We start from the raw sequence: 24,307 nt of genomic DNA, 5'->3' as shown, positions 1-24,307 counted from the left end.
AAAATCGGAGTGAGGGAGGAACCTCAGAATAACCATATGAGAATAACAACTTATTTATTGTTCAACAAACTTAAAATGAAAATTTCAAGGCGGCTCACAAACGCATTTAATTTGTGAAAAGTCCGAGGAACAGTCCAATATAAGGTGATTAATAGTTGATCTTCATATTAATTTGTTTGGACGTAAAGTTTTGTTTAATCAAATAGATTATTTTTTTCACTGTCTTTTAATTTAGAACATTTTAAACATGGTGCGACCGACAATTATTTCATTATCGGTACATCTGATAATTCTTTAATTACTCAAATATAACATATCAGAAAATGTCAAAAAATGCTTCATTATTTCCATAAGCCCAAGTTAACCGTCATCAATAACCCAAAAATACAATATAATCATTACAACATGTCAAATATTTGTTTCATCAATAAAAACACAATAAAGGCACAATAAAAAACTAAGCTTTTGAGATTTAAATGCTATTAAACTCAGACCAAACTCTCTGAACTCTGCAATATTTATTTCTGTCAGTGCAATTCAATGGTTTATGTGCAATGCAATCAATATCACTGTACACATTGTGTTTACTCTGTGTATATGAGTTAGTATTCCATTAAAAAATGTTATACTCCTTATACTTGTGTTACTCTACTTCCCTTGCTGCTGTAACGATGCAACTTTCCTCGTTGTGGGATTAATGAAGGATTATAATGTCTCATCAATAGTTTCAAAATCACAAAGTCTATATTAAGACTAAGACCTAACACATTGAATATGATGTATAATAGATTGAATAAAAAAATGTAACACTGTAAATGAGCAATTTAGTATAAACCTGTAAAAGTACAGGATGAACCCTTTTTATATAATCGTTTTTAAATAAATTTTCTTCACCCAGTTGAGTTCATTTAAAAATGTATCAAGAAAACATAATAACAATCAGATAAATTAACTTGACTTATAAAGGACCGCACTCAGGAGCATTTTGTAAAAACTTTTATTGGATGTGAGGCAGGGTTTATGCCCCATATTGCTGCCAGCCACCAGGGGGACGCGTTGGCTTCACGTTTTGGAGATCCAACCTCCATCTTTATTTACAGTCCGTGGTCTGAGGCATGGTACCCAGCCTTTAAATGAATAATCTGATCATTGTTCACTTTTCATCCCACTACATTTGAGTTTCTACCCTCACGTTTCCATTCACAAACACAGATGGTTTGTTTCAAAGTCACAGACCTTTCACTGAGACTTCTGGGACTTGAAGTTCAGAACCTTCTAACGTTTGCCACAATGAAACGTCCATGATGAAGTTCATGATTCAGACATTGTGAGGCAGACAAACTGTCCAAAGGCACATTCATGACAAACTCAATGTAGCTTTTTTAATCGCTGCCACTGTCACTATCATCCTCCTCTTCTTCTTCTTCTTCTTCCTCCTTCTTCACTGTTTCCTCTACAAGTCCTGAGAAGAAGTCGTTGTCTCCGTGGGCTTTCTTAGAGAGAGACTTCATTCGTCCGTCCTTCTTCTTCCTCTTGCGGTATTCTTTGACGGTCGTGTCGGGTAAAGTGGAAATGTCCCAGAACTTGATGAGCTGGTCGTGACCGGTGCTGACCAGGAAGCGTTTGTCGCGGGACGTGGCAAGTTCTTCAATGGGTTCGCCGACATGCTGCCCGATGCAGCCGATGACCCGGTTAGGAAAGACGTTGATGGCTCTGATGGGGAACAGACACAACGTTGCTATGTCAATAAAGTTAAAAATAAATACTGGAGGGTGGAAACAGCAGGAAGTAAGAAGTAGAGGGTTGAACTATTGAACCTCGGACATAAGCTTTCAAACACAGCCAATCATAGCCCAACTCACCGGATGTACCCATCCATGGAGGCGGTGCACATGATGTTGTCGTTGATGGGGACGATGCAGTCCACCGACTCGGCCTTGAGAGCGAAGCGGTCGCTGGTGGCCCCGAAGCCGTTCCAGTTGAAGAGGTAGATGGTCCCCTCGCTGGAGCCACAAGCCACCTTCTTCCCCCGCTTCATCACGGCCACCGAGGTCAGATCGCCGCTCTGGTACTCCGACTGCAGCTCGAAGCGCCGCCTCTTGAGGTGGAACACGCCCATGGTGCCATCTCCACTGGAAAAATCACAGGGGATCCAAGTATTAGGAAGGGTTCTTAAGAACTGAGTTTGAGTTTGTCCAGAGACAGACTTCTATAGTAACAACCAGTAGTAATACAATACAGGTTTCAAACACTTCTGCATTGGCTTCACTTTCTGGAACCAGAGTCTACGCAACATATATGTAAACAGTCTATGGATAGAACAGGCAAAACACTGGTCGGTCCTTTAACTGTAATTAACCTTCCCAGTAAACAAGGTTCTGACGGCTGTTACCTGGTGGTGAGCAGGATCCTCTTAGCCTGGTCCACAGCGATGTCACTGATGTAATCCTCGTGTTGTTTCAGATCCATGAAAGCCTCCCCTTTCCTCATGTCCCACACCTTCATAGACACACACAACAACAACCACTAGGTTTCAGATCAGAGGTGCAAAGGATACTATCTCACATGTGTAAAGACCAATGGATAAATCTGTATTTCAATATGAAAATGAAATTTAATATTTTCCGGACCTTCAAGGTTCCTCCATCGTCTGCGGTCGCCAGGATGTTTTCGTCCACCAGCTGAAGACAGTTTATGGGTGAACCGTGGGCCCCTCGGATCCTGGACACCAGCTGTCCCCGCTCCACGTCAATCAGGTGCACGGCCTTGTCCCGGGACACGCTGTAGAGCTTCAGTCCGTCCTCGGTGAAGCGAACCTGGCGGCAGGACTTCATGTGATGTCCCGAGGACCACAGCTCCCGGTTCTCCCCCTCCGTGCACGAGTACGAATAGGCGTACAAGTCCCCGTCCACGTCCCCGCACACCAGCATGTCCCGAGTAGGATGCAGCGCCACCGTGTTGGCGATCGCCTCCAGGCGGATGTCCTCCGGGGTGTCCAGGATCCTCGGGACCGCCGGCTCTTCTCCGTCCTCGTCTTCATCGGAGCCCGGGTCCGGGTCCTGAGCTGCGGGCTCACAGTCTGAGGATTCTGGCTCACTGGAAGTCTCTGGAGCTTCTGTTTTGTCCGTTTCTGTTGCTGCGGAGCCCGTTTCAACGTGTTCCGCGGGCGCCGCCATGTTGTTTGTGTTCTTCTTCTTCTTCGTATTGGGTTTGGAAGACTCGACGCTGTGATTGCATGTTGCTGCCCTCTAGTGTTTGTAATAAATAATTTACTTGGCTCCCCTGGAAGAAGTCTTTTTTTTTATTTTTATACTAATAATACTTAAAGTAATACTATTAAAGTATGTAAATATGTGTGTATATTTATACTTACAGTCAATGATTTGTTTTGTTCACTTAATGGACGATCCCCACTGGCCAGACATCCAGCCAATCAAAACGTCTTGCGGAAATGACGTAGGGACGCTAAAGATGGCGTCAGTTTCAAACCGCTCTGGACCGAATGTTATTGTGAGTGTTTCTAAAAGTTTACTACACGTCATTAAAGTGTTTATTGCTTATGTTCCGATTCTATTAAAATGTATGAACAGTCATGATTTGTTATAGTCGATTTGGAGGAAAGAGGAAAGTTGTTAAAAGCGTCTTTATAGTTCCTATTGAAACATGACTCCATTCACAAAATGACAGATTTCTAAAGTGTTTCCAGACCCACGACAATTTAGATTAGTTTGAAATAATGTAAACACACTAGATTCAATGCTTCGACTGTCTGTTGAATTCGGCCGAGACTCGATCCTTCAAATAGCTTTTAAACGTGAGTAGAATCGTAGCTGAACATTGACTTTGGAAAATTAAACACTAAATTGTACAAATAGAAACTTATTCCGAATTGCAGCGTTTATCCACGTGATGTTGTTAGAATTATTTTCTTTTCAAACGGAGACACGCATCTCTGACAATCTTACAGTGAACGTAAACAGGTCGGTTGCGCTTCAGTGCATCTGCTGCCCGGACAACCGACTCCCCAGCCACCGACACGCCCTCCTGCGTCCCTGCGGTCGGTTCCTCTCACAGAAAACCACAACGGTTCATACATTTGTTTTCCAGGCTCAGTGATCTCTGCCAAAAAGAACCGGAGATGCAGACCGGACCAGCGGAGCGGAGGAGACAGGCTGGCCGGGGCCGGCGAGGGGAGAGCGGGCACAGCCGAGCAGAGCCGCGGGGGAACCAGCCGGTGCTCCCGGTCACAAGTGCCAGGAGGTCCGGGGAGGAGGTGCCGAGGTGCGGACTGAGAATTAACATTTAAATAAAAGTGATTATCTCTTTTGTACTAATAGGTGTTTAGTATTTTTTCAAGTATTATCATATGAATTTATCCAGATTATTATTATTATTATTAACTGCATAATTCCAGCAAAGGATTAGATGGATGAATAGACAGATCTTTATGATCCACCCCGAACTTCTCATTTGTCTCCAGGCTGAAAGAAATCCTCACCGACATGAAACAGAGAGACAAACAGACCGGAGGAGGAGAGGAGTCGGAGGATGAGGATGAGGAGCGAAGGAGAGGAAGAAGGAGGGTTGTCAGGGTTAGGAGGGCAGCGTCTGAGGGGCGTGAGTGGAGCGAGGAGACAGGGAGGCTGAGGTGGAGGATCAACGAGCTGGAGAAGGAGAAGCTGGAGCTGACATCCACCCACAACCAGGAGGTGAGAAACTGAGGAGAGAACCTTCAACTAAATCTGACCCCAATTCTTTAAGGGTTCAATTGCTGTCATGGTAAATTATGGTGTGTGTGTCTCCAGCTGTGTAAACTGCAGGCGGCGTTAGCTCGGTTCAGGTCATCAGTGGAGCGAGGAGAAGCTCAAAGGGTGGAGCTTCAGTATCAGCTGACTGTGAGTCAGAGAGACGCCGAGCAAGTGGCGGAGCTCAGCAAAGAGAAACACAGTCTCACAGGTACGTGAATCAAACGCACCCTCGAGACACAGTCATGGGTGAACACAGTGATACCATTGAGTGTGTGTGTGTGTGTGTTTCTGTCTCAGAGCGAGCAGCAGAGCTCCATCAGACGGTGCACGACCTACAGAAAGCTCTGGACATCACCCGACAGGCTCGAGAGGAGGACCAGCATGCTTTGCAGCAGGAGGTCGAGGAACGAGACAAACTGATTCAAAGTTTTAGCTCCGAGAACCAACAACTGCGACAACTACTGGAGGTCACACAAACACAGAAACACAGAGATACGCTCACACACACAGACGCACACACTCACACTCTCCCTCTGCTCATCTTCAGGAGCAGGAGGAGATTCTGCAGGAGTCAGAGACGAGGATAGCCGAGGTGAAGGAGGAGGCAGAGAAGGAGGCCGAGGTGAACAGACGACAAGCCGGGGAACTCAAATACCTGATGGAGAGAGAGGAGAGGAGCAGGAGGGAGAAGGAGGTCTGATTATTTCCAATCTCACAATTTTAATGAAAGAGATTAACCAGAAACCAGTTCTTCTTTGACCCCTGTTCAGACCTTCCAACAGGTTTACTGGAACAGGTCTGAAAACAGAACCTCCTATAGTCGTGTTCACCTGTGTGTCGTTTCTCTGCAGGCATCGGATCAGAGGGTGAGGAGTCTGGAGTCGAACATCGAGGCGGAGCGAGCGGCTCACCTGGTGTCAAAGTTCAACTCGGAGCTCATTCAGGTGATTTTCACTTCATCACAATGAACGAAAAATGAAACCCATTAAGATGCGTTAAATAAGCCCTGTGACATAAAATTTGTCTGTGATCATGTGACCTGGCAGCTGCGTGTGCGAGACCTGGAGGCGGTAGTGGGGGTGGAGCGGTCTGGCCAGCAGGAGGCGCAGTCCAGCCTGGAGCTGCTAAGGACTCAGTTCAGAGAGGTCGAGAGAGCCTTCACCCTGGAGAGAGAGAGGAGCAGCAGCGCGGGGCAGGCGCTGGAGCGGTGAGGCCACAACGTAAACAACACAATGTTAAATCATGTTTATATCCGTGCTTTATAGTGTTAACACGTGTGTGTGTGTGTGTGTGTGTGTGTGTGTGTGTGTGTGTGTGTGTGTGTGTGTGTGTGTGTGTGTGTGTGTGTGTGTGTGTGTGTGTGTGTGTGTGTGTGTGTGTGTGTGTGTGTGTGTGTGTGTGTGTGTGAAGGTTGCAGGCGGAGTACGATCAGTGTAAGTCTGACCTCACCGTTGCTCTGAAAACGGAGAGGACGATGACCTCTGACCTCACAGAGAAGCTGGAGGAGGAAAAGAAACGACACAGTGACATACGCTCACTGCTGGAACAGGTAACACACAAACACACACACACACACACACACACTCTTAATTCCCTATGATCGAGTTAAAATAAATCCACATAATTTCGTTTCACTTTGATTCACCTTGATATGTAAAGTTTTGAAAAGAGTTTTGGTGAATTTACCCTTTAATCTGTGTGTGTGTTTGTGTGCGTGTGCTTTTGTGTGTTTAGGCAGTGAAGACTCAGTCTGACACTGAGGAGTCTCATATGAACTTTGTGCAGAAGATCAGAGAGACACTCCACCAACACATCAACACAGCTAAACACACACAGGACACAGGCTGTAGTTCCTCTGCAATGCATGATGGGAAACCGAGTCCTTCTGCTGAGCTGCTTCAGCTGCTGAAGACGACGCTCGTCACGTCTCAGCTCGGACTGGAGGAGACGGAGAAACAGGTGAACTTTCTGCTCCTGATGAGTTTCCTCATTTTCTTCTAAACTTTTTAAATAAAGTAGTTTTTCTCCGGCAGGTCCAGGATCTACTTCTATCAAACGAAAGGCTGCAGGAGGAGAACCACACCCTGCAACAGCTGAGCTCAGATCAGAGCAGACAGATCCAGGTCAGTGTCCGATTACCAAACCAGATCTTAGTGGGAAATTATTTTATGACGGCTCTTTGGTCTGACTCTTTTGCTTCAGATGTCGGTCAAACTGGAGGAGGAGGTGACTCGCCTTCGCCAGGAGAGCTCTGATTGGTCAACACAGAGCCGTGGTCTGCAGGCCGAGCTGCAGAGAGAGAGAGAGGAGAGAGAGGCTGAGATCCAGAAGATGACGAACAGCTATGAGAACGAGTCAAAGGTCGTGAGTCTTATTATTTAGCTGTTTTTCACTCTTCTCTCTGCTCTTCACCTGTTAAATACAGTCAATGATCATACTCTCTCTTTCTTTCTTTCTTTCTTTCTTTCTTTCTCTCTCTCTCTCTTCACTGTCTCGTCTCTCGACATCATAACTTTGTTAAGGTGAAAGTATTTAATTACCCTGATGAAGACGCTGAGTTAATCTCGTAAACGTCGACTCTCTCTGTGTCTCAGGCTCGTCTGTCCTTCCTCCACTGTCTCTACCAGCGCCTCCTGGCCGGCTGCGTCCTCCTCACTCAGCCCCACAGCATCCTGGGTAATTTCACCTGGACAGAGCTGTGTGATGTCATCAGCGAGCAGGTGGACCGGCTGAGCTCGGACCTCCACAGCGCCACTGACAAGGTGAGTGTCAGAACAAGAAGTTCTAACGTCCATGTTGGGTTAGCGTTCACCTGTCACCGCTGTGCTCCTGCAGATCGACCGCCTAAAGAGCGCCTGCGAGAAGAAGAGCGTGTGCATCCGTGAGCTGCAGCGCCATCAGCAGCGTGCATTGTCTCGTCTGGAGGAGGGCGTGAGGAGGAGGGAGGAGGCCTGGAGCAACCAGCTGACGCAGCTGCAGAACGAGCTGCAGGTAACAGACGACTGACTCCTCTGCAGCCACAGAGACGCTCAGTGCTGAGTCAGCAGAACTAAGTTTTCACTCTATCGTCACTTCAGTTAGTTTCAGACTCTGAATCATCACTTATTGTCCCCATGAGGACAACTCAGTTCCCAGCAGCAGATCAGACTCATGATGCAACATCTTCCTCTTCCTCTTCCTCTCTCAGGTGAGTCGCTCTCAGTGCGAGTCTCTACGTGATAACGTCTCCTCCTTCGAGCTCCACCGCTCCTCCCTGACCTCCGACCTCGCTCGGCTCCGGGGTCTCCTCTCTAAGAGCCGCAGGGAGTCGGCCTCCCTCCTGTCGGCCTGCACCCTGCTGGCCGGGGCGATGAAGCACACCCACCACCGCCTGTGGACGCTCTGTGAGCAGAAACGCCTCCTGTGCAGACGCCTGGCGGAGAGGGAGGTGCTAGAAGAGGAGGTGAGGAGGCTGGCCAACGCTCTGGGCGACGAGGAAGACGACGAGGAGGAGAGAAGAGGGAGGATGGCGGTGAGGAGGTGGAGGAGGAGCGTGTGGGCGGTGTTGGCAGTGAGGAGGTGGTGCACACTGGCTAAAAAGACGACGGTGTTGTTGCGGGTGGAGAGAGGAGGCGGGGCTCCGGCAGTGTGTGTCTGTGGAGAGACGGCTACGGCAACACGGAAGATTCAAAACAAACCAGGTGCCGGTTGATGAGCAGTTCATGAAAAGAGTTGAAACTGTCATGGGAGATGAATCCAGTGGAAACTTTTTCCAAACTCTTTGTTTACTTGTTTCTTAGATGAAGACGATGGTGGTGATGAAGGTCGTGGAGGCGTGTGCGCTCGGTGGCTTCGCTCTAAATGCCTCTCCTCGATCATCATGTCCTGCATGGCCGACCTGCAGGGGGCGCTAGCACACACTGGTAACTTCAGCCACACACTGTATGGGTCAATCACTGGGTCTGTTTGTTTGAAGTGGTCAGTGACAACGTCTTTCCCACTCTCCAGACTCCGCCCCTCCAAAGGTGATGGCTGCAGCTCATTTGGGTTTTTCCCGCCTCCTGGATCACCTCCTCAACCAATCAGACACAGTGTCCTGCAGATTGACACCCCCGCAGCTGAACTTGAAGGTTCCTCAATCATATTTTTTTATTATTGATTAGAATATGTTTTGGAAATGGAGTTCCACAGGGCTCTACTCTCTGTCCTTTATAAATGAATAACCTTTGACCTCTGCATGTGTCCTCCCATCAGGCCCTGGTGTCCACCCTCCAGCAGCACTTCCTGCTCTTCAGCCAACGACTGCACTCGGCCGAGGTGGAGAGGCGGAGTCTGAGGCTGGAGGCAGCCAATGTGAAGAGAGGAAGGCGACGGGAGGGAGAAGACACCTGCAAGACGGTGAGCTGTACACACACACACACACACACACACACACACACACACACACACACAGAGCATTAGCATCGACAGAACGTGTGTGTGTGTGTGTGTGTGTGTGTGTGTGTGTGTGTGTGTGTGTGTGTGTGTGTGTGTGTGTGTGTGTGTGTGTGTGTGTGTGTGTGTGTGTGTGTGTGTGTGTGTGTGTGTGTGTGTGTGTGTGTGTGTGTGTGTGTGTGTGCGCGCGCGTGCGCGCAGGTCCCGGCTGAGCGTTTCCACAGTGTGTGTGTGGAGCTCCGCGAGGCTCTGACCAGAGAGCGGGAGGCTCAGTCGTTGATCCAGGAACAAACCGACCAGCTTCACACGCTGCAGCTGCAATTGGACGCACAAACCTGTGAGCAAAGGGACACACAACACACTCTGAGCCACACCACACAGGTACGTCCATAGACACCTGATGCACCACCTGTGTCGTTGTTTCTTCTTGATGTGTTGTATGTAAGTTGTCATTACAACAGTTCATTATTTACTGCTGGTGAATTCCTCGTCTCTCTTCAGGTTCTGTCCTCAGCTCAGCAGGAGGTGAGTCGGAAGGAGCGCTCGCTGAGAATTCTGGGTAAACACCTGTCAAGTGTTCAGAGTGAGAGGAAGCAGCTGGAGGAAAGACTGCAGCGAGCTGAGGAGGAGCTGAGGGACGCCACCAGGTAAACAACACACACACCTTGTCTCTAAGATGTTATTTCTTTATTCTTCCCCAAACTTATCTATTTCCTCTTCTTATTGGGTTATGACCTATACTGCAGCCAGCCACCAGGGGGTGTTCTAGAGGATTTGGCTTCACTTTTTGGAGCTGTCATGTCATCCGTCTTTATTTAGTGTATGTTCTAGAATCAGGCTTAAATATTTTCACTGGAATTCATTTAGGACTGACTTGTCAGCGCCCCCTTGGGGAAATGCAGATGCTCTCGTTTGACTGTGTTTGTTCTTCGTGTGATTAATCTCTTCACAGACATAAAGATGAACTGATCAGCGACATGAAGGCGGCAGAGACGAGTGACAATAAGGTCAACACACACACCGACACACTCAAACACACAGACACACACTCACAGCCTCTTATGATAATATCTCTGTGACCGTGTTTCAGGTGAGGGTGTTTCCTGATGAAACCTCCCTGGTCATAGACGTGGAAACGCCTGTTCCCCTCACTGGTCAGGAGGCGGAGTCTAAACCATCAGGCCCCTCCCACCACAACCAGGCACCCTCCGCCTCCCTCCTCACCAAACCCCCAGAGGCCAAAATGAAGGAGAAGAAAACCACGAAGAAGAAGAACAGAGGACACGTGAAGAGCGGCGGGAGGAAATAGACTGCGAAATAGCCCCCCCCAAGTTACGGAACACTCTGGATATCGTGTGTTTATTAGGTCCTGCAAAAATGTGAAGTTGATGTAAACATTCAGACAATTAAACCTTTATTTATATGATTTTTTAGAATCAAAAGAGTTTTTCAATATGATTTTAGTTTTTTATACTTTTTTTCTTTCACCGCAAATGCACCATATGGTCGTCAGACGTGTGTCACCAAACAGCTGTGTGTGAGAGAGACAGAGAGAGTGTGTGTGTGTGTGTGTGTGTGAGAGAGACTGTGTGTGTGTGTGTGTGTCACCAAAGAATCTGGAAACATTGATGAACAAAAGTAAGAAAAGTTTAAACCAGAAGAAACACTTTTATTTCTGCTGCATCAGCATGACGACCCTGCGTGTGTGTGTGTGTGTGTGTGTGGCCCTCAGGCTTTGCCTCTGAATTTCTATTAATGTGCATATACAGAAAAACATCCTCACACTCACACACCCTCAGGCTGTATGTGTGTCTGTGTGTGTGTGTGGAAACGTCATTTACAAAGTGACTTAAGCTGCTGTCACACACACGCTGGTTTGTGCTGATTCTGAGAAATCTCTCTTTTCCTCTGGAGATGTTTGTTCCTCTTCAGACGTTGGTTCAGACTCGACTTGTTTCTCTTCATTGCTTGAAACAAAAACATTAAAATGAATCGTGAGAAAATCTAAGTTTTATCTTGTTTGTGGACAAACTTCAGGAAAACGTCTGCTTGGATGAAAAACTTTTTCCTCGTGGTCTCAGTGTCTCGTCAGCGACCGTGTGACTGGTGGAAGCAATTAAACCTCTTTTCTTCATCTGTTGACTCTCCTGTCATTAGCTTTCAATGGAGCGGCTAGCTTAGCTTAGCATCACAGCCAGGACAGCTGACTCTGGTGTTTCCCTTTCACCCCCTGTGACACTCTCCCGCTCGGGGCCAAGTGACAGCTTCATTCATCAGGCGGCGTCCAGCGCTGCGGCCTGAGTTGGTCCCGCTCCCCAAAAACCTCAGATTAAGTTTAATTCCTGCTTCTCTCACAAAACCAGGATCTTCTTCCTGCTGCATGTGACAGATCTGAAGCCGCTCGAGCAGCGATGAATCCTCTGGAGGATAACGTGGATAATCCTGAGACAAAGGAGCCGCAGCCGCCAGCGACACAACGGGATCAAAACCACCAGAGGCAAGACGCAGACGTCACAGTGTCTGAGGAACATGATCCTCCTCACGAAAACTCAATATCGAATTAAATGTCACAAAATGTCATAAAACTGCTGAGAAACCAAAATACCAAAAGCAGGAATTCGCCTCAGTCGAGTTTCCCACTCCACCATCAGGCCCAACCATCCTGCACACGATGGTCTCGTCCTTATAGAGGAGAACCTGAATGATTCACTATTCTTTTTAAAGTAGAGATCTATGTTGAAAAATGTCTGACCGACACATTCAAATCATATTTGAATTTCAAACAAAAATGTATAGCCCTACGTTTTTAATGGTTCTTCTCAGCCTCCATCTCACTCCTCTTTTTGCATAATTCTGTTGACAAATAAAAAGTACCTAGAAAGCTGCTTGACGTTTCTCCCCACATTCAACTGAAAGCTCCAACTTCAACGACAGTATACGGTGAAGGATCTTTTATGCTATACTGCAGCCAGCCACCAGGGGGCCACTCAAATTTGTGTGTAGCTGTGCCGTCGTCCATCTTTGTTTGTTTGAAATTTATTTATAATTTTCACATTCAGAGTTAAATCCCTCTGAGAAAAAAATTATCGATGTTTCAAGTTGATTTAATTCAAATGATACAAATATTTATAATAAGTATTTTTCATATCACATGGTGCATCTCACTAAAGGAATTCGTTTTTGTCGTAGGGACTGAAACAGGTCGAATCTCCCTCCCAGACAGAGAATAGATATAAAATCATGAAAGTCTGAAGAAATCAAAGCTCAGGAACAAAAAGAATAAATAAAAAATGTCAGTGTCCTGTTTTCTCCCTCATGAATATTCACCAACGTTTTTCTTCAAAAACTCCTCGTTTCATCTCACACACTTTCCCATCGTACCTGCGACAACACACACACACACTTAAACACACACACACTCCTCCCAGCGGTGACGGCACCGGAGCCAAGTTGGACTCACTACAAAGACAAACACACACACACACACGCTGCAGTGACACAGATATAAAGAGGGGAGGATCCGAGGGGTGGGGTGAGGGTAGAGAGAGAGTGAAAGAGAGCGAGGACACACACTCATAAAGTTAAACCATATGTTGAGGGACACACACACACACACAAAGAGCTTTAACATGTTAAATACATAATATCAACACACAAACACACAGGTTTTAGCTTCATGTAAAATTCACACACTGCTCCTCAGAACGTTTGTTGTGACAAATGACAGAAAAAGAGACGAGGGAGACGTTTCTGTCCAAGTCGTTTTTTATTTAATCCTGCTGACAGAAGAACAGAAGCTGGTTTAAGACATGAACTGATGCACTGACGTGTTCCTCACATGTTCCTCACATGCTCCTCACATGCTCCTCACATGTTCTGGCGGTTCTGTATGTGAGAACACAAATGTCTGAGTCAGTTGCTCAGGACTTTTCCTGGAACTTTTCCTGCAGACTCCCGGTAAAATGTACCCAGACTCTGAGTTCAAGTCTGAATACATCTTTCTACTTGTGAAAACACAACCTTGTAGATGGAGATGATTCCATTGTGAAACACCAGATCTTCACATGTCAAACAGCAGCCTGACAACATGGGACAAGTCTTCATGAGGTGTCTGTGTCTGTGAACGTCTCACGATGAGAAGCAGGTGAGAACCCTGAAAGTTTGTTGCTGACACGTCAGGTTTCCTTCTGCTGCTTCTGTTTCGATCAAAGTGTCGACCTGGTTCAGTTTAGAGACCGACAACACAGGACCAGGACACACACACACACACACACACACACACACACACACACACAGGACAGGAGGTGGTACCGCTTCTGGCTTTCAAATAGGACCCCTCTGAGATGATCTAGTAAGTAAGTGTGTCAACGAACGACGTTGATCACACAAACACACACACACAGAGACAAACACACACAAACACACACACACTGCTATCGTCTGATATTCTAATTAGTACGACATCAAAACAAGAAAGAGGTCCAACAACTCCCAGCAGACACACAGCCTGTCCAACAGCCTACCTTCATTGTGTGTGTGTGTGTGTGTGTGTGTGTGTGTGTGTGTGTGTGTGTGTGTCTGTGCATGTGTGTGTGTCTTCACATCAACAATATCAGAAACTTTCCAGGTTGTTTCAGCTCCAGGGAAGAGAAACTGTGACGTTTAGTTTTATTTTCTCTGATCTTGTGTTTGTTTGTTCATCAACAAACAGAAACGACTCCAATGTGACTCTGTCCATTTCTGCCTTTGTCTTAAACCAACAAACTTTCAAATTGTTTTCAGTCAAAATAACATTTGTCAATGTGACATGAAAAGTTGAAGAAAGCAAAAAGACAAATGATTATTGATTTAACCTTGTCTGTGTGTCTCTGTGTGTACGTGTCTGTCTATGTGTGTGTGTGTGTGTGTGGCGGCAGGCCAGCTGCCCTACTGTCACCCTGATTCAATCTGACCCTCGGGGGGGAACCTTCTTCCCAGAGGGAAGCTGTTTCCTGGGGACAAAGAGGTTGATGGACACACCAAGGACAGTCTGGTGTCTTATTTATTTGCATCTGCAGCTGGAAGAGAAACATCATGTTGATATGATTCAAAATGATTAATATCAATTAATAATAAATGTATTTGTAGTGAAATTAAATTGTAATATTTTCTTACTTTTACTAAACTTGCACAACTTTTACTTTAAAAGTTGAAATAGTAAGATATAATTAGTCATAATGCAATTTATTCTAATAAAATTCATCATCGCTATCATCATCACTGTCATATTCATCCTCATCCTAATTCTCATCCTCATCCTCATCCTCATCCTCATCCTCATCATCTTCCTCATCCTCACCATCCTCATCATCTTCCTCATCCTCACCATCCTCATCATCTTCCTCAGTCAGAGAACAGACAAAAGAGCAAAAGAGGAAAAAAGACAAACTGAAGGAAAAACCTTCATCCGCCCAGGGATGCAGCCGTTGTCGTCCAATCACATCGGTTCTGTGAGAGGGAGGAGTCAAAGGAATCACTGTATATATAAGTACAGTTTATTTACATACAGTTTATACATATAGAGTTTATGTATATGACAGAGAGAGAGAGAGAGAAAAGTCATTTTATAGTCCAGAGATGGAGAGAGACGTGATTTTCTGAAGACGAGTAAAAGAAAGAAAGAAACAGATCCCAGAAAAATAGAAAAAAGAAAGATGTGAAGAAAGAAAAGAAAGAGAAAACTGAAGGAGAACAAAAAGAGAAGAACAAGAAAGTAATTTTTTTTCATCAGTGAATCAACAACAAACAGGTGAGTAATTAATTACTTTCATTTCATTTTAAATGTTACATATAAAACCAATGAGTGGTTTATTGTAAATGTATCAATTCAAAATTAAATGTTTCTATAAGTAATTATCGATATGTTATTTAAATATCTAATATTAAGAAAGGATCAGTGTTTGATTTGCCACACAATGATGTATTACAGATTTATTGTAGATGAACCTACAATATAATAATATATAAAAGAAAATCTAAATGTTCTACTTACTAAAATAATTAGTGGAGTGATTTCTATGCGACAGCCACACAGTAACATTTCATAGTAATGTTAAGTGATTTAAGATTAATAATGATAACAATAAGAAGAGTAAGAAGAATATCACTTTAGATAATAATTCAAGCTGAACATAAATATAAAATAATTATATTAATTTGATGAAATTACTCATGTCTGCGTTTTCATCCTCAGGGAAGGAATTTTGTTAATTTTAATAATTGAAAAAAACGAAAGAAAACCTTTTATTATAAAGATTCATATAAATTGAACATGAATATTCTGTGGAAATGTGCATTTGTCCGATTTGAGTCTTTGTTTGACCAATCAGGAGACTGAGATGTTTCTCTTGTGACCGCAGGACTGAAACATGAGGATGAGTCCAGATGCTGAAGAGGTACGATGTGTGTGTATGTGTGTCTTATCATTATATTTAACAAAATGTTACAAAAACATAAATATATAATTTATTGATTGTATAGCCATGATATTAAAATTGTGTGTGATGGTGTGTTTGTGTGTATCAGTCGATCAGATGTTCAGTATCTGGCTGCAGCTGCTTGTGCTTCAAACCTGGAAGTTCCAAATTCAGGTCATGTGATCGCTGTGGACATGGCTGGGTGGTGCACGGTAACACACACACACACACACACACACACGTCTGCACATCTACACAAGTACTACAAGTACACACATACACACACTGCAGCCGTGTGCTGTCACCACGGTGACATGAAGTCAGGTGTCGCTGTCATCACATCACAAAGAACATCTGGAGAGCATCTGCATGTACACACACACACACACACACACACACACACACACACACACACGCAAACACACACTCCTGTCAGTCGTTTGAACAAACAGGTGTCATAATATATACATATATAAATATATATATCCAAATACCTTTCATACCTTTAATACTTTTAAAGTACTGAAACTATTGTCAGTATCATGTCAGTATAACTTCTTGTTGCTCTGCTCCTCTCCAGCCTTGGAGAAGCTCCATGCCCAGCCGTCCTCCAGCTGTGGCCCAGTGGAGGTGGCCCTTCCTGGGCTGGTGTTCGACCTGAGCTCCCTGGTCCTGTACGGAGCTCAGGCCGTCCCAGTCCGTCTGAAGATTCTGTTGGATCGTCTCTACAGCGTCCTGACCCCAGAGCAGGTGCACCCAGTTACCTGATGTGAATGTGGAGGAGTAATAGATTACATTCAATGTGTAACAGATGACATCATGTCCTCCTTCAGGTCGGCCACATACTGCACGCACTGGGCTGGAGCCTGGGAGACTATGTTCGAGGATACATGCTGCAGGTGAGGACGCGTCTCCACGTCTCATTGTACAGAAGAAGACAAAATATCTGATAGAAACACTGCAGTATTAAAGGTCCCGCCCATTCACACTCTAGACCAATCCTGAGTCAGTTTTAACCGTCAATCATGATGTCTCAGCCCTTTTTTATATCATCAAATAACTGATAAAAACCAAACTTATCAGAAAACTTGAAGAACATCAGGGTGATAATGTGGGTTTCTGATGTATACTGCGGTCAGCCACCAGGGGGTGATTGAGATGATTTGGCTTCACTTTTTGGGAGCCGTCATGTCGGCCATCTTTATTTACAGTCTATGGTTGAATTACAGTAAATGTGTTGCACATTAATCTAATCTTACACTTGCAGTAAAGTTTTGCCATCGACAACCTGACTGAGAGTGAATGAATCCTCTCGTCTCCAGAGCCCCGGTGGGAAGGTGCTGGACCGCTGGATGATGGTGACTCCTGAGGAGGAGCTGCTCATCCTCAACCAGTTCCTTCACTTTGGCGAGACCCGCCCCATCGTGGAGCTGATGAAGCTCCAGTGCCTGGCAGCTGTCAACTGCCTCTCGGATCCACAGCTCAGGCCCGCCCCAAAGAGCCGCCAGTCAAACATCAGCACGTTCATCGAGCGTCAGAGAGGAGCGCAGGGGAAGTTCAGGAACTCGAGAGACGCTTCTCATTTGGTGGCCGGCGTCTGTCGTTTTGAGAAAAGCGGTGCTGCTGACGGAAATGACACGATCCATCGTTTTGAAAACTCTCCGAGCGGACTGTCTTTGCTTCTGCCTTTTCACTTTCCAAGCTCCGCCTTCCAGTGTTTGCTTCCTGCCACCAAGGTTAGTAAATTACATTTTGAACAGTGTTGAGCAGAAACCTTTCTTATGCTTCATTGTTCTGCAGCTGGAACTTCTGTACAGCAGAAGGAAAGTAGGACTGATCAGATCCCTGATGGTTTTGCACGAAGCTGAACATCATCATCTTGTTTTCTCCTTGTCTTGTTTTTCAAACCAGGATCTTGTTCCTCCCACGAAGCAAACACAGTGTCTCCAGAAGCCCAGTGAGACCAAACTGTCCCAGAGACACAGGCAGGACGGAGAAAGAGAAGCTCAAGAGAACGGTCCAGTCGCGCAGCAAACCAAAGCCGAACAAGCTTTAAAAATCAAAGTCGACCCGGACAAGCTGATCTCAGCCCAGTCAATATGGCAACAGAACCCTCGCATCTCCAGTGATGAAGAGCTTGGCCTCCACGTGGGCGTGGCCAAACAGGAGAACACCTCCTCACCCTCCCCTTTTTCAAACTCTTCATTTATACCCATGTCTTCCTCACGCCATCCGTCCATTTCCTCCTCCTCCTACTCCTCCTCCTCCTCTCCTCCAAAGACTTACCAGAAATTGCAAGGCTCCTCTCCCTCCTTGTTTCATCCTCTCCCATCCTTTTCCTCCTCTTTTCTCTGTCCTATTCCTGCCTCCTCCTTTTCGTCCTCCCTCCCTCCTCTGCCATCCTCGTCTTCCTCCCTCCATCCTCTCCAATCTTCCCCTTGCTCCCTACCTTCTCCTCCCTCGGCAGGAGGTCGGAAAGGAAGGGTCTGTTGCGGCGTTTGTGGGAAAAGCTTCTATGACAAAGGTAGGAATGAGATGGATCCTTGGAGTTCCACAGGGTTCATTTCAACGTGAATGGAGTTCCCTCTACTGGTCTTGTGTCTTGAAAAAACCAACAGGATAGGGTTCGATTCCAGGTCTGTTATATTATTAAGCTCCTTTGATGGTCTGGTTATTTGGGGTTCCTCAAGGTTCACACCAATTGAACTCCTCCTAACAGAACAGCTCAGACACAAACCTTTTAGAACCTTTTCCCAGGCTCAATGTTCAATTTGAGATATTCCACCGCATGTCTCAACTGATGTGTTGTCCCAGTTTCTCTAAATGGGTACATTCTGACAGATTGTAAACAACAACTCATTTTACACAGAGGTTTTTAGTCTTGAGAGGAATCTTATCTGCCACTGTCGTGAATTATTTGGTTCGATTTTATTCCATCTCACAAATGGCTACTGCCTGATTTCAGGTCAGTTGTAACCAGGACACCGTTTTCCTTCTGTTTGTGCAGGAACGCTGAAGATCCACTACAACGCTGTCCACCTGAAGATCAAGCATTGCTGCACGGTGGAGGGCTGCACCATGGTCTTCAGCTCGCTGCGAAGCCGAAACCGCCACAGCGCCAACCCAAACCCACGGCTACACACCGGCTCTGGCAGAGACGCACACATCCTGCGAAACACGCAGCCCGAAGCACACACAAGGGAGAAAGAAATCAGCAAAACACTCTGGCATCCGGATGACGACACACACACACTAATGCATGTACACAACTTTAGAAATGGGTCGAGCTGTCACTCAAACCTCCACCAAAGCAGCCGGGACATGTCCTCTGACTCTTCACTGGCTTCTCCTCACCCTCCAACCCTGGTCAACAGCCAGAACTTCACCCGGAGTGACTCCAGCTGTAGATCCAACCTGCACCTCCAGGTGCCGCCTCAACCTCCAACCCACGTTCAAGCCCCCAGTTCCTCCTCTGTGGGCTCAGCGTCCCTCCTGTCTGCTCCGGCAGCGGAGAAAACCGAACCTTGTCTGCACCTGATCGGCCTCAACACTAACCACACTGCACCTGCACCCCTCCCTGACCATGCCCCCATCGCCACGTCAAACTGCAACAAGCCATATGGTTGCACCGAAGGAAAACAAGAAGAGATAGCCAATCAGCAGCAGCAGTGGGAGTCAGGTGACTCCATTCCAAAGAAGAAGCCCAGGAAGTCGAGCATGCCGGTGAAAATAGAAAGAGTGAAGCCGGAGGGGCGGAGACACGTGGAGGGGGAGGAGTGTTGAAGGTCTTTGTCCTTATTGACGCGTGACTTCAACGAGAATCTCGATTAGCTAACATCAAATATTTGAGCTAAAACGATAACAATTCTAAAACAGTATAATGCTTGACGTTAAGTTAAAGAACATCACGTCTCCACCTGCAGGCACAACTCATCAACTTCCCCTTAAGTGTTTTTATTTAAGTTGATGACACAAAGCTTTTCTCTGTTCCTCCACCTTCAGGACAAACTGTACATATTTATATTCTATACAGAACATGAAGTGTGATGCCTATAAACTGTCTCTGTGATAAAAGTTTATTTAACAGCATGCTGTGGTTGTTATCTGTTATTACAATAATGAATGTAATAAAATTTGTAACTTTTTATATTGATAAACTTTTACTTAAGTGTGATTCTAAATGTAGAATTTTTGGTGTACTTTTACATCGTCATATTGATACTTTTGAAATATTAATACCACAATGTAAATAACAAATAGAGCTTTTATTTACTCATTTTCTTTCACTATTATTGAAGCCAATTATTTATAAATGTATTGTGTAATTCATAATGGAAATAAATAAGGAATCTTCTGTAGATATAAAATAGATATAACTGTTTAAAATAATACAATGGGAATAATAATACAATAATACAACACTAATTTCATTATGCATTGAAAGATGGAGGGGGTAAGAAAGTCTGGTGCGGGTCTCTGTTTCTACCCGGAGAACCTTTACGAACGGAACTAAACCGGAAACGTGAAGCTCGTAAACAAAGCGCCGATGAGAGAATTAACGTGAAATATCTCCGCGGTGATTCCACTGAAGATGAGAAACGAAGACGACAAGTTGAGTCTAACGCGTAAAGCTCAGATCCTCGGAGAGTTCGTGACCGAGCGACTCGCCGCCGCGTCCCGGGAGATCCTAGCGGCGGTGGAGAGCACCGTGTCCGGGTACGAGGAGGAGGCTGCGGGCTTCAGGCTGGAGGTGGAGCGGCAGAGGAGGCAGCTGGAGGCGCTGCTGCAGCCGCGGGTCAAGCTGCAAAGAGCCGGTGAGTCGCTGGTTCTCCCCCGAGGTCACAGCCAGGAACCCCGGAGACCAGGGGCATACGCACAGCTGCACGTTGAACTCCATTCAAATATCTTGCATTTTAATATTTACTTGTCTGTCAAATAATCTTCAGACACGCAAATCCAAAAAAGAGCAGACAAGAAATCATCAGTCAGACTTTCTCTTTAGTTCTGCTTCATTCTAATCGACCATCGATTGGCTGAAGTCATGATTTGGCTTTTTTCTGGGGCCAGAATTATCGCAGGACTATTGGCAATGTCAGTCTCAGACCGTCTGTTACCACTAGGTGGCGGTAGAGCCTTTTCAAGAGACGTTTCAACCATTAATCTCCATTGTTGTTCTCCTGTTTACCTGTTTACATGTTTATCTCTCCTGGTGCGGGGATCAATACAGTTTCATCTTATCTTATGTGTGCGTTTACACACTTGTCTACACATGTACAGACATAAATATACTTTCAAATCTGTTTACAAACACACACACACACACACACTTTCTAAATACAGATATTACTGATCCACATACACGTTCACAACTCTGATTACACACTAATAATGGCCCCATAAATGTTCCTGTTATACAAATATGATGAAATAAGTGATGTGTGTGTGTTTGGTTCTCAGGTGTGAAGCGACGCAGGATCCTCAGCCAGGCGGACGAAGAGGAGGCTGATGAAGAGAAGCTGGAAAATCTGAAGAAACAAACTCCATCAAGGTTTAAACAATAATTATTGTTTTTTTATTCCTTTAAAATGTGATTATTTCAGCTGTAATCAATTGATTTATTGTTGAGAAAATGTTGAACATCAGTTTGATCAAACATCTTCTTCGTCTCTCTGGTGTTTCTCCTCCAGACCTCAGACCAGTGAACCCCAGAACCACGTGCACCTGAGGATCCGCCTCCTGGACGACCCGCAGACTGATGTTCTTTCAAAAAACAGTAAATTTAATAGAATATTTAAATTTGAAATAAAAAGTAAAGTTTAGTAGAAATGTTTTCATGCTTGTGTTTCCATCTTCAGTTCTGAAGAAATGTCCGATGCTGAAGCTGAAGTGTCCTCGTGGTCTGGAGCAGTCGAGCTTCCTGGACCTGCTGAGGCGCAGCTTCCCTCAGCTGGCGACCAGCGACCGACCTCTGGACATCCTAACGCCCGACAGGGGACGTAAGTTACGACGCCTGAAGCTGAGCGCGGTGACGCCGGAGGAGCTCCAGAGAAACATCAGCCGTGTTGGACGAGGAACGACAACGCTTTTCATCAGACCCAAGGTTGTTTGTCTTTCAACGACAGAGCTGCACGTGCACCCTTCTCCAGCTACAAGGGGAAATCTGACTTTGTTTTTTGTACAGGCGCGAACAGAACCTGAGGCGAGCGAGGAAGAAATTCAACCACTACGGACGAGAGACCCCTCACCCCCCGCCACCGCGTTGATGTGTGATGACGTGGGACCACAGACAAGGTGTGTGCGTATGTGACTGAAGCTGCAGGAACCAATGATCATACAGAGTGTCCGCCCCCTTCTGGCCACACAAGGTTATGACTGACAGACTTTAAATGCTTCACACGTAAACCGTCATATTCATTTGTTTCTGGTTTCTCTCAGCGGTCGCGTGCAGGAGGAGGAAGTTGTGTCCGGCGGCTCGACGGCACAACGGCAAGACCTTCGAACAGAGGACGAGGACGAGGAGGAGGATGATGATGATGATGAAGGTCAGGACGCTGTGTGCCGCTCTGCAGCTGAGAGTGAACGAGACGCTGATGAGGACGACAGCGATGATGGTGAAATGGAAGAAGAGGGCGAGAAGGTGAACGACAGCGATGACGACTGGAAACCAGTAGAGGGCGACGAGGTGCTGAAGGACAGTGACGGCGAAACGCAGACGACAAAGAAACACGAGATCGATAGTTCTGCCGTCGAGACTGAAACCTCCTCCCTCTCATGTCACGTCTGCGGAGCTCTGCACCAATCAGACGCTTCCTTCGTGAAACACGCCTGGAGTCACGTGGACGATCCAGGAAGTGTGTGCGGCGTGTGTGGCGAGCGTTCAGAGAGCGACGAGGCGCTGAAGCATCATCTGCAAAGTCTCCACAAAACCCACGCCTGTCACGTCTGTGGAGAATCTTTCCTGAGCGAGCTCGGCCTGGACGAGCACGTGGCGGCCCACTCGGGGGAGACGCCGCACAGGTGTGACGTGTGTGACGCCGCTTTTGCGTTGAAGGTGACTCTGGAGAATCATCAGGAGCGCCACAAGGAGGAGAAGCTCCACAAATGCTTCACCTGCCACAAAGTGTTCAAACTGAAGGAGCAGCTGAAAGCGCACCGCCGCACTCACGCCAGCAAGAAGACGCACCTCTGCGGCGTCTGCGGCAAATCCCTCAGCAACTACAGATCGTTGTCTCGCCACAAGATGACGCACTCCGCAGAACGGCCTCACGGCTGCCAGGTCTGTGGCCGGAGCTTCAAACTCATCGGGACGCTGCGGCAACACGAGAAGATCCACACGGACAGAGAGCGGTCGTACCTCTGCGACGTCTGCTGCAAGATGTTTCTGACGAGCCTGCAGCTGGAGAACCACATGAGGACGCACACCGACGACAAGCCGTACAACTGCGGCGAGTGCGGCAGGAGGTTCAGCACCAAGGGATCGCTCACCGTCCACGTGCGGGTCCACACGGGCGAAACGCCGTACCGCTGCCCGGACTGCGGCTGGGCCTTCAAACGCAAGACCAACCTGGACAACCACATGACGGTGCACTCGGGCGTCAAAGCGCACGTCTGCGGCATCTGTGGGAAAGGCTGCGCTCGCAAAACACACCTGACGGTTCACATGAGGACGCACAACGGGGAGCGACCCTACAAGTGCACGCTCTGCGACAAGGCGTTCACTCAGAGCCACTGTCTGAAAACACACATGAAGAGCCACCTAGTGGCCGAAAGTGTGACGTAGAACAAACAAACCCTGTGTTGGTTTGAACTCATGATGATGAAATGAAAACAGGTTGTTCGCTGCATGTCTCAAATAAAAGCTTCAGATTCTCACTCGTTCTTTATCCTGTTGGATGTGAAACGTGTCGGTGACCATGTGGTAGAAAGTCCTGATGGGGAGAACCAAGTGTTTTCACGTTGGTCGATCTCCCTCTGGTGGCTGGCTGCAGGATAGCTCATAAACCCCACCTCCTCCATGTTAGCAGGTGGGACATGGACAAACAAATTAAAAGTAGACGTTAAATAACTGTTTGTTAAAGATGGTTCCTGTCCTTTGAGGTAGTGCTTATGTTGTGTTCAGTTTAAATTAGTGATTTGATGACTGTATGTGGGGGGGAGCGGGGTAATGTGAGACATCGGGTAATACGAGACACCCCCTGTATCTAGGCAACGGAACACATTTGTGGTCATGTGACCATGTTTTCAAGCCCCTCCCAGTTGGTGCTGTTGAAAGTGTGATTTTTCACAAAATGTGTTTTTTGCATGTAAAAGTAAATTTTCTTGCTTTGAACTTAATCAACTGTTGTATCAAAACAAATTGATTCAGGTAGAACAACTTGTATCATACATGTTGGTGAACTTCCAACATATAAAACCATGTGATTGATGCTAGCTGAAGATTAGCCTGAATTGCTAAGAGATGTTGTTTTTTGTAAAACGGTGGCTCCATGAAGCACAAGTTAAGTTTAGTCTTAAACATATTCTAGTGTTATATTACATTATATATGTTTTCAATATTTTTAATGGCATAAACATTGTAGAAAAGCCATCATGCCAACAAACATACACCAGGAAGACAACCTGGGGCCAAACACCCCCCACAGAGATGGAGCGTGCAGCCACTGAGGTCATGCAGGGAGAGAAGTCCTTAAG

The 24,307-nt window shown here is 46.2% G+C and overlaps 3 protein-coding genes across 4 annotated transcripts; 2 read left to right on the top strand and 1 right to left on the bottom strand.

Moving 5' to 3' along the window:
- Positions 1-103: 103 nt before the first annotated feature.
- On the bottom strand, positions 104-3,210 carry wdr55 (WD repeat domain 55). Its single transcript, XM_062383573.1, has 4 exons — positions 2,631-3,210; positions 2,393-2,499; positions 1,863-2,132; positions 104-1,713 (listed from the first exon to the last, which is right to left on the bottom strand). Exons 1-4 carry the CDS (start codon positions 3,174-3,176, stop codon positions 1,383-1,385), a joined length of 1,254 nt encoding a protein of 417 aa, XP_062239557.1. The 5' UTR covers positions 3,177-3,210; the 3' UTR covers positions 104-1,382.
- Positions 3,211-3,440: 230 nt separating this feature from the next.
- Positions 3,441-11,169, top strand: LOC133949596 (coiled-coil domain-containing protein 171-like). Of its 2 annotated transcripts, XM_062383517.1 has the most exons (22): positions 3,441-3,510; positions 4,108-4,281; positions 4,481-4,709; positions 4,806-4,956; positions 5,046-5,215; positions 5,296-5,442; positions 5,600-5,692; positions 5,795-5,955; positions 6,159-6,297; positions 6,483-6,707; positions 6,782-6,871; positions 6,951-7,109; positions 7,343-7,510; positions 7,584-7,739; positions 7,936-8,428; positions 8,528-8,650; positions 8,736-8,857; positions 8,982-9,125; positions 9,363-9,542; positions 9,663-9,808; positions 10,114-10,168; positions 10,252-11,169. In XM_062383517.1, exons 1-22 carry the CDS (start codon positions 3,503-3,505, stop codon positions 10,468-10,470), a joined length of 3,552 nt encoding a protein of 1,183 aa, XP_062239501.1. In that variant the 5' UTR covers positions 3,441-3,502; the 3' UTR covers positions 10,471-11,169. The 2 variants fall into 2 exon arrangements, with proteins under 2 accessions (XP_062239501.1, XP_062239502.1); XM_062383518.1 differs by lacking the exon at positions 3,441-3,510 and having other exon boundaries at positions 4,223-4,312.
- Positions 11,170-20,117: 8,948 nt separating this feature from the next.
- Positions 20,118-23,954, top strand: LOC133949613 (zinc finger protein ZFP2-like). The gene is made up of 6 exons (XM_062383541.1): positions 20,118-20,430; positions 21,074-21,164; positions 21,304-21,389; positions 21,472-21,716; positions 21,798-21,907; positions 22,052-23,954. The coding sequence occupies exons 1-6, from the start codon at positions 20,208-20,210 to the stop codon at positions 23,394-23,396; spliced, it is 2,100 nt and encodes a 699-aa protein (XP_062239525.1). The 5' UTR covers positions 20,118-20,207; the 3' UTR covers positions 23,397-23,954.
- Positions 23,955-24,307: the final 353 nt, after the last annotated feature.

This window comes from Platichthys flesus, chromosome 24 (assembly GCF_949316205.1).
Source record: "Platichthys flesus chromosome 24, fPlaFle2.1, whole genome shotgun sequence".
Classification (NCBI taxonomy): Eukaryota; Metazoa; Chordata; class Actinopteri; order Pleuronectiformes; family Pleuronectidae; genus Platichthys; species Platichthys flesus.
Note: the sequence above shows the minus strand (reverse complement) of the source record. Positions and strands in the feature narration are given on the sequence as shown.

What these genes read in the sequence shown, in the direction of transcription:
- LOC133949596 (XM_062383517.1), top strand. An exon ending in GCGGGGCAGGCGCTGGAGCG is followed by an intron (nt 5,956 to 6,158) that starts GTGAGGCCACAA and finishes GTGTGTGTGAAG; the next exon opens with GTTGCAGGCGGAGTACGATC. An exon ending in GCTATGAGAACGAGTCAAAG is followed by an intron (nt 7,110 to 7,342) that starts GTCGTGAGTCTT and finishes TCTGTGTCTCAG; the next exon opens with GCTCGTCTGTCCTTCCTCCA.
- LOC133949613 (XM_062383541.1), top strand. Translation starts at nt 20,208, where the DNA reads ATGAGAAACGAAGACGACAAGTTGAGTCTAACGCGTAAAGCTCAGATC. An exon ending in TGATGTTCTTTCAAAAAACA is followed by an intron (nt 21,390 to 21,471) that starts GTAAATTTAATA and finishes TTCCATCTTCAG; the next exon opens with TTCTGAAGAAATGTCCGATG. An exon ending in CGCTTTTCATCAGACCCAAG is followed by an intron (nt 21,717 to 21,797) that starts GTTGTTTGTCTT and finishes TTTTTTGTACAG; the next exon opens with GCGCGAACAGAACCTGAGGC.
- wdr55 (XM_062383573.1), bottom strand. Translation starts at nt 3,176, where the DNA reads ATGGCGGCGCCCGCGGAACACGTTGAAACGGGCTCCGCAGCAACAGAA. An exon ending in AGGATCCTGCTCACCACCAG is followed by an intron (nt 2,133 to 2,392) that starts GTAACAGCCGTC and finishes TGATTTTTCCAG; the next exon opens with TGGAGATGGCACCATGGGCG. An exon ending in TCCATGGATGGGTACATCCG is followed by an intron (nt 1,714 to 1,862) that starts GTGAGTTGGGCT and finishes GTTCCCCATCAG; the next exon opens with AGCCATCAACGTCTTTCCTA.